At 45.2% G+C, this 16,022-nt stretch overlaps 2 protein-coding genes across 2 annotated transcripts; one reads left to right on the forward strand and one right to left on the reverse strand.

Annotated features, from left to right (window-relative positions):
- Positions 1-2,367: 2,367 nt before the first annotated feature.
- Positions 2,368-6,980, reverse strand: LOC139833128 (uncharacterized). Its single transcript, XM_071823299.1, has 3 exons — positions 6,946-6,980; positions 2,971-3,176; positions 2,368-2,892 (listed from the first exon to the last, which is right to left on the reverse strand). Exons 1-3 carry the CDS (start codon positions 6,978-6,980, stop codon positions 2,447-2,449), a joined length of 687 nt encoding a protein of 228 aa, XP_071679400.1. The 3' UTR covers positions 2,368-2,446.
- A 4,784-nt stretch (positions 6,981-11,764) lies between these two features.
- Positions 11,765-14,966, forward strand: LOC127313882 (B3 domain-containing protein Os01g0234100). The gene is made up of 6 exons (XM_051344363.2): positions 11,765-12,234; positions 12,890-12,970; positions 13,181-13,270; positions 13,580-13,711; positions 13,883-13,957; positions 14,052-14,966. Exons 1-6 carry the CDS (start codon positions 12,091-12,093, stop codon positions 14,655-14,657), a joined length of 1,128 nt encoding a protein of 375 aa, XP_051200323.1. The 5' UTR covers positions 11,765-12,090; the 3' UTR covers positions 14,658-14,966.
- The last annotated feature ends 1,056 nt before the right edge of the window (positions 14,967-16,022 follow it).

Below are 16,022 nucleotides of genomic sequence, written 5' to 3' on the forward strand. Positions count from 1 at the left end.
CAAATCCTGGCCAGGAGGAAAGGAGTACATGCTAGTAGCTGTCGATAAGTTTACAAAGTGGATAGAAGCGAAGCCGATAAATTCACCAGATGGAGCATCCGCAGTAAAATTCGTAAAAGGCCTCGTCTTCAGATTTGGAGTGCCTCACAGCATCATCACAGACAACGGCAGTAACTTCACATCCCATGAATTCAAAGATTATTGCGAAGAGGTGGGTATCAAGCTGAACTTTGCGTCAGTTGCACATCCTCAAACCAATGGGCAAGTCGAGAAAGCCAATGGCATCATCTGCAATGGCATCAAGAAGCGCTTGTTAGGACCACTGGAAAAAGCTCGACATACCTGGCCAGAAGAACTACCAAGCGTGTTGTGGAGCATCCGAACAACACCAAACACAGCAACGCAGGAAACTCCGTTTTTCCTGGTTCACGGAGCAGAGGCAGTACTACGAATCGAGATAGAGCACAACTCTCCACGTGTCGCTGAATATGATGAAGAAACGTCGAGAAGAGCGCTAGAAGACGACGTCGACGCACTTGATGAGGCTCGAGATGAAGTATTATCTCGGGTAACCAAATATCAACAGGACTTGAAGAATTACCACAGTCGACGTTTGCGGCCAAGATCTTTTCAGGTGGGAGACCTAGTTCTTCGGCTCACGCAAAAAAGTCATGAAAAACTCGAGTCACCATGGCTTGGCCCTTACATTGTTACGGAAGTAATCGGAGGAGGAGCATACAGGATAAAGGACAAGAAGACAGGGGTGGAGGAGACAAACCCCTGGAACGTGGCGCAACTTAGGCGTTTCTACGCTTAGAGTCGAAATATAGTCCTTGTAAAACTTCAATGTACTGAAACGCCCGCGAGTTTTCAGACGCACTCTTTTCCTTTTTCGGGGCACCGAGTGGGGCCGGAGAAGGTTTTTAATGAGGCGGGCTCGCGGTGCTGCAATATAATAAAGATAGTGACAATATAACTTTTCTTCTTTATCGACATGATCAAAGTCTTTGCTCCGACGAATTTCAATATAGTTCATCGACAACAGAAAAGCCTTGCCTTGGTATTCAAATACCTCGTGAGTCAATAAAAATACAAAATAGTACTCAATAAAAAGCTCGGGGGCTCATATTCGCCGTAAATATATAAATGCCTTGGTTCAAAACCTCGCAAATATACAAATACAGTAAAGAGTCACCAAAACACTCGGGGGCTAGACAAACAGAAAAATATAATGATTGCTTTACAATATAGTCATGGATTACAAAGAAGAAATATCTACAAGAGGAAAACAACTAGTCTTGATTCAATATGTCATCAAGAGTAACTCTGTTTTCTTCAGGAGCAGCACCAAGAAAATCGGCATAATGGCCATCGGCAAAAAAGTCGGCGTCCATCCGAAGAAGGTCTTCAATCATTTCTTCGGCTATAGGCGTAACCTTCGTGTTAATCCTGTCAACACCAACTCTTCGACGTTTTACCTTTTGATGAACTTTCGCGACAACCTGGGTAAGGTCAAGATTCGAGTGGCAGATCTGGAGCATAATAAGAGCAAATCTGGCGCCAGCTACCAGTTGAGCTTTGACAAAATCGTGGATACTGCGAGCATCCTTGAACCTTTCCATCAATTCAGGAAGAGTTTTTGGTTGGACGTTCCGAGGAAACATGGAGTTGTAAACCATGGACAAGGTCTTGGTACAGAAGTCAAGGAAGTCGCGAGTTTGAGAGGTGCGATCTTGAAATCTGACAATTTGGCGGGTCCTCTCTGGGGTAGCCCAAAACAAAGAACCATGGTCCAGGGAAAGATTAACAAGGAGGTTTGTCCTAGCATTTACCCTCTCTTCCTCGGCAGCAGCATCAGTAAAGGCACCTATCAAAACAAAGAAATGGAAACCTTTAAGAGACAATAGCATGAAGATGAAAGATATCAGAGGATGAAACAGGCATACCCGACATATCTGCACTGGCTTCATTCATTAATTCGAGCTTGAAATTTTCTCGAGTAGTCGCTTTTTCAGCCTCGGAAGCAGCAATTTCCTTAGCAGCCACGGCCTCGCGAGCTTGCTGGAGAGCAATTTTTTCGGCTTCAGATGACTTACGAGATTGCTCCATCATCATAAGTGTTTGCTTCTTCGCATACTGAAGTTGTTGTCGAAGTTCGTCCAGTTCTTGCGACAAGGTATCGTCGACAGTGCGATATCGAAAAAGCTCTCCTCGCGCGAGAAGAAGAAGGCGAAACATTGGAAGGAGCGGAAGTTGGAGTATAGTTATCAAATATCAACTGAAATTTAAACAGGACAACATCAAACGACAAGCAAAGATAGTTTTTTCATTAATCTCTCGGAATAATTACAAGGGCATTACAGTGGAGCTAAGGAAATACGTGTCGCCAAATGATTACTTTGGCGACAAGAGCAAAAGAAACAGAAAGAAAAACAGAGGCATGCAACTAGACCTCCGGCCTTGACGAGCTAGGAGTCGACGATGGCTTAATCCCGAGATAGGCCAAGATCTTCTTTGTGTTGGGCTTGGCCGCCTTAATCAGCGACTTCCACCTTGACTGCTCTATTTGCTCGGTGTCGCCAACTTTCATCCAGTCAATAGTCTGTCGACTGTCAGCAACCAACGCGACAGTGTTCTCAACGGCAACCTTCATATTTTCTTGGCGCATCTTCAGTCCAAGGTCTTCCGGTGTATTGAACATCTTGGCAAGGTTGAGGAAAGTCGCAGGCTCCTCTTTCTTCGGGAAGAAGTAGGGGAACAATGCCGACAACACGGCGCTAGCATTCGACACACCTTCACGAATCTCGGACCCATGAAGCTCCAGATAGGAAAGTGCGTCAAGGACAGGGTCATTGACAGGATTCGTCAGATCAAAATCCTGGTTTGTTTGGGCTGTCAAGGAAACAAAGCATTAGTGAAAAGACAAGAAACAACGATTCTCATAAAAATAGAGGGGATCAGCAAACTTACTGAAAGTGCGGCGACTCTGAGTTTTCAGGCGCTTGAGGATTCCTTCTTCACGAGAAGCTTGCGCAGCTTTGTGCTCATCTAAGGCAGCTGTAGCATCCTCAAGTTTTTTCTGCAATTCCTCGACACCAGCAGCTTTCGCCTTGGCTTCATCAGCTTCGGCCTTGGCTTTGCTAGCAGCGAGGTCGGTTTTCTTGCGGGCCGCCTCACTTTGCTCAAGTTTTCGAGCAAGTGCGTCGGCGCGTTCGTTGGCCTCTGCAAGTTTCTCTGTCGAGATACGGAAAAGAGAGAGAAGAAAGATCAAAAATCGCGACAAGCAATAGGAGTAAAAAATCAAGGACAAACAGCAAGTATCAAAGTCGTTACCTTCGGCTCTATTAGCATATTCACGGTACCCAATAAATTGGGAACCGATGCGGAGAAGATCCTTGATCAAAGGCTGTTCAATGTGAACACAGCAAGAGAAACATCGGCATGAAAAAGAGAAAAGGTGTGGAAAAACAAAAAAAAAAAAAATAAATATAGATGTCGACAAGCTTACATCATCTAGGAGCAGAGTCGACGAACTGCCCAACTGAGGGGCAGGTTCAACAATCTTTTCCACCCTTGTCCTTTTTGGTGAAGGAGCAAGGGGGCTTGACGGTGGAGTAGTGGTGACGACGTTTTGTTGAGGAGGCGACGTTTCTTCCCCTTCAACTAGCGTGTCTGAGGCAAGTACAGTACGCGACGTGCTTGTCCGAGGAGCCACGTCAGTAGTTGGTACTTCTTCTTCCTCATCACTGTTGACCAAAAAATCGGCAGCATAAAAAGCAAGACAAGATAAATATTTCGAGTACAAAAATAGGGAGAAATAAAGACGACTTACGAGCTGACAAGGGATTCAACATAAGGATCATAAGCTGCCTTCGGATGAGAAGGAACAACTTCTTCAGCCTTAGAGGTGCCAGAATCCTCGGCATCATTCCTTTTCCTTTTGTTCCTTGGAGAAACAGCAGGAGGAAGGGATTGCGTCGATTCACTGGCTTCAGACTCAATTTCTTTGTCATGAGAAGCCGCAGATTTGTGGGAACCCGCGACTTCACTTTTAGGAACAGAAGAACCTTGAGTATATTCGGCAACGATGGCCTGTTCTTCGACTTCTCCACCCTCAGGAAGAGGAGGAAGGGAAGTCATAGTAGGATGGTTCTGTAAAAATAGCGACAAAAGGAAAATTAAAGAGATGACAATACAATGAGATGCAGAGAAAGTGCGAAACAGGATAAAAACTCGGGAAGACAAAATACCTCGGGGAGTGGATTGGTGGAGCTGTACGGTTCCACGCGACAAGAGGAAGGAACTGGGTCCTTGCCTAGGCGAGAAAGTCTCCGAACCAACTTCTCCAAGTCCTTGGTGGAGAGATCACCGGAGATTCTGTTGGCGTCATTTTTACCAGAGTACGTCCAAAGGGGATTTTTGCGAGCCTGAAGAGGCTGCACTCTAATCCTAAGGAAGTAGGCAGTGATTTGAACACCAGACAGCTCCTTGCCTCGAGTGTTTTGAAGCTGACGAATGCGAGACATGAGTGCCTCTGTCGCCTTTTTCTCATCCTCGGAAGCTTCGGCATCCCAGGAACGGCGGCGCTGAATTCTGGCACTTCCGTCGAAAGGGATTATGTTGTGTTCAACGGAGTTGGCGCTTTCTTCGTGAATGTAGAGCCACTTTTTGCGCCATCCTTGGACAGAATCAGGAAACTTGACGTCGAAATAGTCGACATCAGTACGAACACAGATAACAACGCCACCTATGTTATAAGTGACGTTGTGGGAGCCATTGCGGCGGAGGCAGAAAATGAGTTTCCACAGAGCCCAATTGGGAGGGATTCCGAGGAAGCATTCGCAGAGCGTGATGAAAATAGAAATGTGAAGGATGGAATTAGGGGTCAACTGGTGCAGTTGAATCCCATAAACGAAAAGAAGGCCGCGGAGGAAATCATGGATGGGGGTCGAAAGGCCGCGGATCAGGTGATCAACAAAACTAACCCGATACTCCATTGGAGGCTTGGGGTAGCTTTCTTCGCTGGGAAAGTGGATGGCGTCCTCCTTCTTCATGAGGCCGAGCCTCTTCAGCATGTTGGTGTCTTGGTTGGAGATTTTGGATCTCTCCCACTCAAGATCCTCGGCGGCCATCTTCGATTCCGGAGTGCTGTGGCGAGTCAGACGCGTGCGCGGTGGCATCAACGGCAATGGGCAAAGCAATGTATGAGCGTGCGGAAGATCAGAGAGAGTTGGGCGCAGGGGAAGTTTTGCGAAGAGGAACAGATGAGCGGCGCAAGCGAGGGGATGAACGGAGGTTGAAGAAAGGTTTATATAAGAATTGGGTGAAGTAGTGTGCCGTTGGATGAAGAAATCGTGTGGTGAGAATAGATCTTCTAGATACAAGGGCAAAAAAGTATTTTTACTGAGATAGGCGTTACCGTACGTGCGCCAGAAAAAGCGGAGGACGTGTGTCCCCCACTTGCACGACGTGTCAACGAGGTGGAAGCAATGGACCCACAGGGCAGGAAAATCACGACTATTCGAGAAGGATGAAGTAAATTAGATTAAGGGAAGCATGTCGACAAGAAAAATAAAAGAAGATTGGCGACAGGAAGAATTATTCAATACTTCGGGAGCCTTTGATCAAAAACAAGTTTTTGCCCAAATGCTCGGGGGCTACTTCGACAGAAAGTAAAAGTTCGAGTATGGCAATATAGAAATTGCGGGAGCCTACAACCAAGCACAAGTCCTTGGCTGTAGCCTCGGGGGCTACTCCCATCGGGAGCGCTGTTCGCGCACCCGAGGGATTAAAAAAAAAATAAAGAAGAAGAAGAAGAAGAAAGAGATCATATTGGGAAATAATGACAATATAGCGACAAGGTGGACTAAAATGTTGAGCCTACAACCAAGCACAAGTTCTTGGTTGTAGCCTCGGGGGCTACTCCCATCGGGAACGCTGTTCGCGTGCCCGATGAAATTAACAAAGGAAAAATAGAAAAGCAAGAGAGTATATTTCGAGTTATAATTAACTCTACATATACTCCCATCGGGAGAACAATATGTCATATTTGACTCGATAAAATGTGCCATTCCAACAGCCGGAAAAGCACTCGACAATATATTCTCAGAACGCCGAAGTTGCGATCAATTTCTGAATGCCGCAAATTTGCGAAGGTAAGACCCCAGATCCGTTCTGCTGGGCGTGGCATCGCCAAAGACTGCGCTCTGCTACTTTTATCCGTATCAACAGATACGAAGAAAAATCCTAACGGACGCGTTAGGTACCCGATAAATTTGACTGGGACTCGACAGAATGGTAAGACCTTAAGCGGCACCTGTCGACGTTTACACCAGTATCCCGAGATCATGTCCGGGGACGTGATTTTGAAGTAGGTTTTTGCGGATTGCCACTAGAGCAGTTAACTAGTACCTGATCCGTCAGATGAACTAGCCCCAACTACCAGTATCCCTGTACAATATAGAATTTTATGTGAAGAAATATAAAAAGTTAAAGCTTTCGAGTAAAAATAAACAGTGGAGATTTTCCCTGACTCTACGATTCAAGCAAAATCTCGGGGGCTACTGACATAGGCATCCCAAATGGGCCTGCCGAATATAGTACCCGGGGTTTACTGAAGGCCCACTACCCGAAGAATAAGAAGATTCGAGAGCCCAAGATGTATTTAAGGAAAAGATAGAGTTGTAATAGGAAGTGTTATTTGTAATCTGGCGGGATGAGTTAGAAACCGTCCCGGACTCTGTAAACTTGTATAGCACGAATCCCTCGGCTCCACCTCCTATATAAAGGGGGAGTCGAGGGACGAAGAATCAATCGAATCATTGTCTGCAAACCCTAGTTTTCATAATCGTCGAGTACTTTTCGGCTGAAACCTTCGAGATCTACTTACCCTCTACTTCCAACTAAACCCTAGCCTACAATCCATAGGCATTGACAAGTTGATACCTTGTCACCAAGGAATGAAAATCAAATGGCTGCATTTCGGAACACTCTCCAAATTTGCGGTTTGGTTGATCTTGGCTTCATGGGTGTGCCTTTTACCTATGATAACAAGAGACAGGGGAATAGAAACGTGAAAGTGGGATTAGACAGGTCTGTTGCGGATAATAATTGGAGGAACCTGTATTCTGATTATGAGGTCAAACATATTGTAACCCCTTGCTCTGACCATGTTGTTATTGTTGTTAATATGAAACAGGAGCAAAGGCTACCAAGACGGAAACCATGTAAACAATATGAAATCTTCTGGGAGAGGGCCGGAGAATTAAATGAAGTCATTCAGCAGGCTTGGCAGGAGAACAATCAGCAACATGACTTAACAGGTATTATGATGAAACTCAAGGAGGTAATGTCCCGGTTGCAAGGCTGGAGCAAAAGAAAGTTTGGAAATGTTCTCAGGGACTTAGATAAAAGTAGGAAGAAACTAGAACAACTTCTGTTGATTGGGGCTGACATAGATGAGATTCGGCTGATATCAGACCATATAGATGAACTCTTATACAGAGAGGAAATGCGTTGACTTCAGCGGTCTAGGATCTCATGGTTAAAGGAAGGTGATCGCAACACTAGGTTCTTCCATCAAAAGGCAGTTTGGCGTGCTAGGAAGAACAAAGTGAAAGGCTTAAAAGATGCTAATGGAGTTTGGAAAGAAAACCCGTCTGATATGGAACATATGACCACAAGCTTCTTTAAAGAATTGTTTACTAGGGACCCTTCTTTGAATGATGATGCAGTTGGCCAGTTAATCGAGCAAAAGGTCACAGAGGATATGAATGAGAATCTCACGAAGGAATTTACCGAGAAGGAAATATCTGATGCATTATTTCAAAATGGACCGCTCAAGGCGCCTGGGCCAGATGGATTTCCTGCACGTTTTTACCAGCGCAATTGGGGAACTCTCAAAACACAAGTAGTTGAGGCAGTGCGAAAGTTTTTTGAAACTGGGAAGATGCCGGATGAGGTAAATGATGCAACAATAGTTCTAATTCCGAAAGTGGATCATCCTTTAGAATTAAAAGAATTTCGTCCAATTAGCTTATGCACGGTGCTGTACAAGATTGTGGCAAAATGCTTAGTGAACAGAGTGAGGCCGTATCTGGGTGAACTTGTAACTCCAAATCAGAGTGCGTTTGTGCCTGGGCGACTAATTACTGATAATGCTCTGATAGCATTTGAATGCTTGCATTTCATAGAGCAAAATAAGGATGATGACAAAAACTTCTGCGCTTATAAGCTGGACTTATCAAAAGCCTATGATAGGGTTGATTGGGGGTATCTAAGAAGATCGATGGAAAGGATGGGTTTCTCTCACAAGTGGATCAACTGGATAATGGAATGTGTGACCACAATGAGATATTCTGTGAAATTAAATGGAACTGTCTTAGAATCTTTCTTGCCTTCTCGTGGCTTACGACAAGGTGATCCCCTATCCCCCTTTCTGTTTTTGTTTATCGCTGATGGGCTATCTATGTTATTGAACAAGGAAGTTCAGGAAAATAGATTATCGCCAGTAAAGATTTGTCGACGAGCGCCAGGGATTTCCCACCTCCTTTTTGCGGACGATAGCTTACTTTTTTTCAAGGCTGACCCTGTAGAAGCTAAACGTGTGGTGCATGTGTTGAGGCAATATGGGCAAAGCACAGGTCAGCTTATCAACCCAAATAAATGCTCTATACTCTTTGGTGCGAGGTGTGCTGATGGGATAAAGGAAGAGGTGAAGAGCATTCTACAGGTGGTGGTGGAAAATTTTGAAACAAAATATCTGGGACTTCCAACACCTGAAGGGCGAATGTCAAAAGGGAAATTCCAGAGTCTGCAAGGGAAGCTCGCCAAGCGAATCATGCAAATTGAGCATCAGATGGCGCAAGGGGGCAAAGAGGTGTTCATCAAAGCTGTGGCCCAATCCCTAACCACCTATGTGATGGGCGTCTATAAATTACCGCTTGGGCTCTGTGATGATCTAACAAGGCTGATAAGAGATTTCTGGTGGGGAGTGGAAAATGGGAAACGGAAGATGCACTGGGTCTCCTGGGACATTATGCTCAGGCCAAAAAATAAAGGCGGAATAGGATTTAAGGTCATGCGAATGTTCAACCAGGCACTGTTGGCCAGACAAGCATGGCGGCTGCTACAACATCCAGAGTCTCTTTGTGCTCAGGTACTGAAAGCAAAGTATTACCCACATGGAAATCTCGCTGACACTGTGTTCTCTGGGAATGCCTCCTCCACATGGCAGGCCATTGAATATGGATTAGAACTTCTTAAAAACGGTGTAATCTGGAGAATTGGAAATGGTGCATCAGTTCACATATGGAGAGACCCTTGGATACCTAGAAATGACTATTTCAAAGCCATAACACCCAGAAGAAGATGTCGCCTCAAATGGGTCTCTGAACTACTGAACCCTGATGGAACTTGGAATGAACAATTGCTACATCAGCATTTTTACCCTATTGATATTGAAGCAATTCTGAAAATTAGAACTTCAAGACGGAATGATGCTGATTTTCTGGCTTGGCAACCGGACCAGAAGGGACAATTCTCTGTTAAGAGTGCATATGCCATGGGGATGGAGCACAAAGAGAGAGAGATGAATATGCAAGCAACAAGTGTAAGACCCGAGGGGATCAACAAAGAATGGGAACTGATATGGGACAGCTCGGCGCCACCAAAGGTTAAAACATTTACCTGGAAGCTGGCCAGGAATGGTTTGCCAACTCAACAGAACTTCAGGAAACGGAAAATGGACACCCTGGGCATATGCACGATCTGTGGTACAGAGGAGGAGGACACATTCCATGCACTGATCACTTGCCCACCGGCCAGAAACTTGTGGAATAAGATGCGAGAGTGCTGGGACCTGCCAAATGAAAAGTTATTAGAGCACACTGGCCGTGATTGGGTCTTACCTTTGCTGGCAAAGCTCAATAATATTCAGAGACTGATGGTTATGATGGTCCTTTGGAGAGTATGGCATGTCCATAATGAATTGACCCACAACAAACCTGCACCTCCAACTGAAGTGTCAAAGTTATGTGGACACACTGCTCTTCCTGAAACATCACCCACAGGCGGATCCTTGCAAAGGAAAGCAAGTTGTCTCATACTCTGGAAGATACCTGAGGGAACCATTGAAACATGACAAAGTGGAGGTGAAACAATGGGTAAGACCGCCAAGGGGCCGGCTCAAACTGAATGTCGATGGGAGCTATGTCATGCAAACTGGAGAAGGTGGAGTAGGCATGATCCTTCGGGACGAAGAGGGAGCTGTCGTCTTTGCTGCGTGCCGATACATGCCATCTTGCACCTCGTCGCTAGAAGCTGAATTGGCCGCTTGTGATGAGGGCATGAGACTTGCACTTTGCTGGGCTAACAAACCGTTTGATTTGGAGACGGACTGTTTAACTGCGGTCAATGAGATTCGGGAACCAGGACAAAGTGGCTCTATCCTTGTGCATCTGGTTAGAAGTATACATGAAGCCGTAACGGAAAGAAGGGTTGATGTCCGGCACATTGACAGGAGTCAAAATGTAGTCAGCCACACCCTCGCAAAGATTGGCAGGGAATCAAAACGGACTCAGCTATGGCTCAGCAGCCTGCCTGAAGAAGTTGAGGAAATCATCCGTATGGATTGTAATGTTACTCTTAGTTAGTAGCTTACTTTCCTTCGCAAAAAAAAAATCTTTTTGGGTAAAATGGAAACGGAGCAATGTTTTCTGATGAAGAAACGGCCTGCTTGTGTTATGTTTCCGACAGTATATATTTCCGTATTTGTTTTCGATGCTTCTATATTCGTTTGTGCTTTCACAAAAAAAATTATGAAAATGTAGCATCACTCAGTTTTGTGCGTTTTTGCTCGATCCGTTTTTCGAAGGGCCGTTTTGCCCCGTTTTCATTCCTGTCCTATCCTAGGTATATTCGCTAGCGGTGAGCTCGTGCAGATTCTCGTACTACGGCCTGCTTTTCCATCTCACTTGATATTTCGATTGACTACGTTGGACCCTCTTTACGATTTTTGCAGTAGTTTTCGTTACCAAAACAAGAAGGGAACTGCTGGGCGTCCCTCGGGGGATCTGATTTCCCAGCCCCCGGGTCGCCAGCCGTCAGATCGGCTATCTTGAACGGTTAGATCTGCTTCTACTGAATGTAGCAAAAAATACCTCCCGGCAGCAAAAACATAACCCGCTTTTGCTACATTGTAGCAAAAAAGGTTCAGTTACGAAATCAAATAAAAAGACTGAGCTCGCCGGAGACCTCGCCGGAGAGCTCGTAGCAAATTTTTTAAATTAAAGTAGCAAAACAACAAAACAATTATAGCAAAAAAATTAGCATCACATCGTGATAATATGTTTGCTACGTTGTCTCCGGCGATGTCTTTGACGATTTTCATCTTTGCTACATTATCACATTTTTTTTGCTACGTGGTCTCCGGGGAGGTCTCCAGCGAGCCCAACCTTTTATTTTTTCTTTTTCTGAACGAACCGTTTTTTGCTTCAGTCATTTGCTGCCGGGGGTGATTTTTTGCTGCAGAAGGTATTTTTTTTGCTACATACAAATCTAACCATAAAAAATAGTTGATCCGACGGCTGGGGACCCGGGGGATGGGAGAGCCTTATCCCCCGGGGGCAACGAATCATTTTCCAAACAAGAACGTGTGCAGAGACTGCATGCGGTGTTTGTGGTGCGCGTGGGGCGGGAGGGTACCTAAACCTACGTGCGCGTGGGGAGGTGCGTGCGTGTGCCAGAGGGAGAGCATGCAGTACTCAACGTGCGAGTATATAGAAGGGAGGAAACAAATTCACCTGATTTCTAGCTCCTTCCCTGCCTCTCTTGATTCTGGAAATCAATCCCGTCGATCACTCCACACGCCTGCACAACGGTCAGCTTCCGTCTACATATACCTTCTTCCTCATCTGAATCCACCCACAACCCCAAGTCGCCGGCCAAACCAAACATCAAGAGGAGTACGTGTAGCCATGGCCACCGACGAGCCCCTCGGAGCAAGTCCCCTAGCCTCGCTCCTCATCTGCCATCCTACCCCCTTCATCTATCTAATTACTAGCATAACAATTACTCGGTCTTGGCTGTTTGATGAATTTTCAGGGCAAGACACAGGCGCCGCAGGCAAGTGATTCCAGGACCGGCATGGGGCAGGAGCTGGCATTGGTGGTACATCCAAGTTTCACTCTGCTCGACGACGCCGTGCACGGCGACGACGACGACTTCAAGCTGATGGTACGTGAGATCCAACCTCCATTGAACCATCTGATCTCACGTTCCTCTGCCACAGGAACTTTCTGATCTCACATCCGGAGTTTTTTTTTTAAACGGAGGTAGAAGATTTGGATTTGCCTCTTTCCATTAAATAAGAGAGTTTTGGTAAAAAACTAACTAAAAAGGTCTAGTAAGGTGTTTACTCTCCCAATATTACTCCAACAGACTATCAAAATTTATGTCCTCGTATATATCCTACTCAAACCGAAACATCAAACGATTCTCCCGTACAGGTCTAGTGCGTCGGACATCTTAGATCATCACTTCAGATCGAGTACTCGCATGTGTTGTCGATTTACTGGACATTCCTGACTGAGAATGTTGGTTCGCCGCTTCAGTAGTCAGTAGTACTACAAGCACGCGCCTGACTGAGAATGTGTGTCGGCATTTTCTCTCCTTTGTTTCTTTCAATCTTGCGTACCATGTGGAACTGCCGGTCAGACTGAAAATTATATGCTTTGTAGTGCCATTAGTGATGAATCGCCTAGCTAACTTTATTAGGCTATATACATGTGTGTCTCTGTGCGCCTGTGTGGCTGTGTGCGCGCGCCTTTTGGGGTCTGTTGCTACACTGCAACTTCTAACGATGCGATAATAAGAAAACTGGATATTGAAGGAGCAGGAGAAGCTCGCTATGGTTGTTCATCAACAGCCTACGGAAGAAGATGCTGACCAAGTCGAATTTTCTCCATTGATGGTAAGCGTCCGGTCTCTTTGGTTATCTTGTATATGTACATTAGTTAGAGCTCAGTCAGATGACTCAATTCAGAATCGATCAGAGCATTGCTTTCAGCAATGTCTTAATATTGTCTCAGTAGATCTTCATTGTTTTCCTTTCACATCTCGATCGTAATTTACGTCAAGTACAAACACATATACAGCTGACTGATCTCATGTTTTATGGCAGATGGTGAGGCCCGAGAGCGAGGAGACTGCCCAGGAAAGGCGTCCAGCCTTTCGTTATGATCAACGACCAGAGATAACTAAATTTTATACAGTAAGATGCAGTCCTGATTCCATTCTTGTATTTGTGTGTGTGATGCCGACATGCCTAATATCAGAAAAACTAGAACAAAGAAATAGAGCTTCCAGCTCGTCATGCCTCCAGTTTCTTATAATTTTTGTTAGTAGGCATGTAAGTTTCTTTTTCTAATACAAAAGATACACATCTTCATGTCCGCTCAAGAAATAGAAAAGTAAACTCATAGTGCTTCAGAGATACAAAAATTTACAGTTTCACATTATACGCATATATAAACAGATGTTGCTTTCACTGATCCTCTTTGGTTGGCTGTTTATTATTCAGAGAAGAGCGAGGCTAGCAGGTTCCAAGCCTGCCAAGAGCAAGATAGAGCAGAAGCCGGCATTATTTGACAGAAAAAGCAGCCCCTTTACTAAGGGTCACAATCATAATGATATTGTGCCACCAACGCCCACCGTAAGGCCCTGCTCGCAATAATTTAAAATTGTTTCGGTTTAAATATTTTTATTGTTATTCAAAGTTTGTTCTATGCCACACATTTTATTGTGGATGGCTGAGCGGAAAAAAATTCTTACTGAAGAAATAGACTAAAAGCAAGTTGTTCTGCTTTGATTGTGTATGTTACAGAGGAAGAGAAGGAGGCCAGCAGTCTCCAAATCTGCCAAGAGGAAGAAAGATAAAAATGGTGACTTTCAGCCAGAGGTAAGGTCAAAATGGAATCATAACAATTAGTGCTCACCTTAATTGTTTGTTGGTAATATTTATTGGTGATTTAACTGTTGAGTACTGTTTTCAGGTGCACATAGTAAGAGAGAAAAATTTCACTTCTACTGAAGGAGCGCAAAGAGTCACAAGAGTCAGCAGCAAAGCATCCGATGATGACAACAACAACCTAGAGAGTGCAGAGGCAATAGACGGCGCCATTGCCCATTCTATCAAAAGCCTTGTGAAGAACTTCGAGATCCCTGACGACCTGCGCTTGAGGTACATCGAGCTCTGCCTCGCGCGGAAGGCACTCCTCCACAGGCATCTTCCGAAGAATATAGGCTCCGAGTTCATCGAGGCGATGATCGTGGAGACGGCCAAGATCGCGGAGGGCATCAAGGCCTCCTCCCTTTCTTCCCTCGAGGACCTTACGCTATGGAAGAAGACCCTGACATCATTTGAGTTCCTTGGCATGGATGTCGCCTTTATGGTCAAGCGGGTAGACGACCTCCTGGACCTCCTCAACGCTCCAGATCACCCGTTGGAGGGATACAAAGAGTTGGAGGAAGAGCGGGATCGTGCCATACAGCACGTGAGAGCCCAGGAGTCAAGGATGACGATCGTGAAGGGCGATCTGGAGCAGATGGATGCGCGGTTGAAGGAAATGGAGGAGACCAGCGTGAATAAGAATCACTGAGCTGCGCAGAAGCTGGCGATCGTGCCATGGTGATCGTTCTAGTTTGTCTAGCCGGGTGGTCCATTGCAACAGCAGCATCCATGAATTTCAGTGTATTATGACTTTGTGAGTGTTCTTTGTGACTTTGTTTTGCAGCTACATATTTTGATACATATTGTGAGTGTCCGATGCTAGTCTGCTACTACTACTACTGAACATACGTGTAAAGGAAATAGATGATGATGTAGTAAAACAAATAGCTAGCATCGGATTCAGTTGCAAGAAAAATATTGTAGATTATGTTATTTAACCTGGTAGAATTTTGTGGCTCGGACCTGGGAAATCAGAGAGGCAGCAGCATCGACCAAAACAACAACAGAAGCAGCAGCAGTCTGCCCTGCAGGTGCTGCTGCAGTAGTCGAGATTGAGTTAGAGCTTTCCTCATGCACCTCCCTGTCCTGCGATCCGAGTGGGAGCCTCATGCACCTCAAACTCTTGGCTGCCTCCGCGACCTGTCCATAAGACTTGTACACCTGAATCAATCCCAACTATGTAAGTAAGATTGACAACCAGGTGCCATTGACAGCATGTTTTCCCGTCTGTAAATAGGCTAACATTTCGGCCAAATTTTTTTTTATAACCAGAACAGCAGGGGCCTGCTTTTTTCATTGATAGAAGAAGAGGGAAATCCGCCTGTACATAGGAAAAAAGGAGGCAAAATAAGACGCACCAGAAATGTTTTATATCAAAACGTTCCCATAGACTCATTATCTCAACGACCGCTACCTCATCACGAATACTCAACCCTGTCTTCTTCATTGAGGATGATATCCAAAGTGCTCAAAATCTAAAATTCCTGCTCTGTATTTTTGAACAGATGTCTGGTCTGACGATCAATTATGATAAGAGTGAAATGTTTTGTTTTGGGGATGCAGTTGCCAAGAAAGACCAATATAGTTTGATCTTCTCATGTGCTTCTGGTATCCTACCAATGAAGTATCTAGGAATTCCAGTGGATCAAACACGTTTAAGGAACAAATCCTGGGAAAAAGCTGAGGAATCTATGGAAGGTAAACTTAGCTGCTGGCAAGGAAAACTGATGCCTATTGGGGAGCGATTGATTCTAATTCAATCTAGTCTAAGGGTGTGTTCGGTTCCAGAATGAAGAGGAATGGAACGGAACCGTCCCGTACTTATAGCCCATTCTTGTGTTCGGTTGGGCAAAGGAATGGAACCAACTCGTTCCAAGAAAGGGAATATTCCCCTTATATGCGGAACGAGCTCATTCCACCAAATTGGCCGGACGTGGGGGAACGGCCGACTAACCAAAAAAATTAGCGATAGAATGTGGAGGACCCGTGAGTAACGGGCGCAGCGGCCAAGGAC

This window comes from Lolium perenne, chromosome 7 (genome assembly GCF_019359855.2).
Source record: "Lolium perenne isolate Kyuss_39 chromosome 7, Kyuss_2.0, whole genome shotgun sequence".
Lineage (NCBI taxonomy): Eukaryota > Viridiplantae > Streptophyta > Magnoliopsida > Poales > Poaceae > Lolium > Lolium perenne.

Coding starts and splice junctions, on each gene's coding strand:
- LOC139833128 (XM_071823299.1), bottom strand. CDS start 6,980: ATGCAGCCATTTGATTTTCATTCCTTGGTGACAAG. Junction 3,177..6,945: donor TTTCATTCCTTGGTGACAAG/GTATCAACTTGT, acceptor ACTTGAGCAAAG/TGAGGCGGCCCGCAAGAAAA. Junction 2,893..2,970: donor TCAGAGTCGCCGCACTTTCA/GTAAGTTTGCTG, acceptor TTTCCTTGACAG/CCCAAACAAACCAGGATTTT.
- LOC127313882 (XM_051344363.2), top strand. CDS start 12,091: ATGAATTTTCAGGGCAAGACACAGGCGCCGCAGGCAAGTGATTCCAGG. Junction 12,971..13,180: donor TCGAATTTTCTCCATTGATG/GTAAGCGTCCGG, acceptor GTTTTATGGCAG/ATGGTGAGGCCCGAGAGCGA. Junction 13,958..14,051: donor ATGGTGACTTTCAGCCAGAG/GTAAGGTCAAAA, acceptor TACTGTTTTCAG/GTGCACATAGTAAGAGAGAA.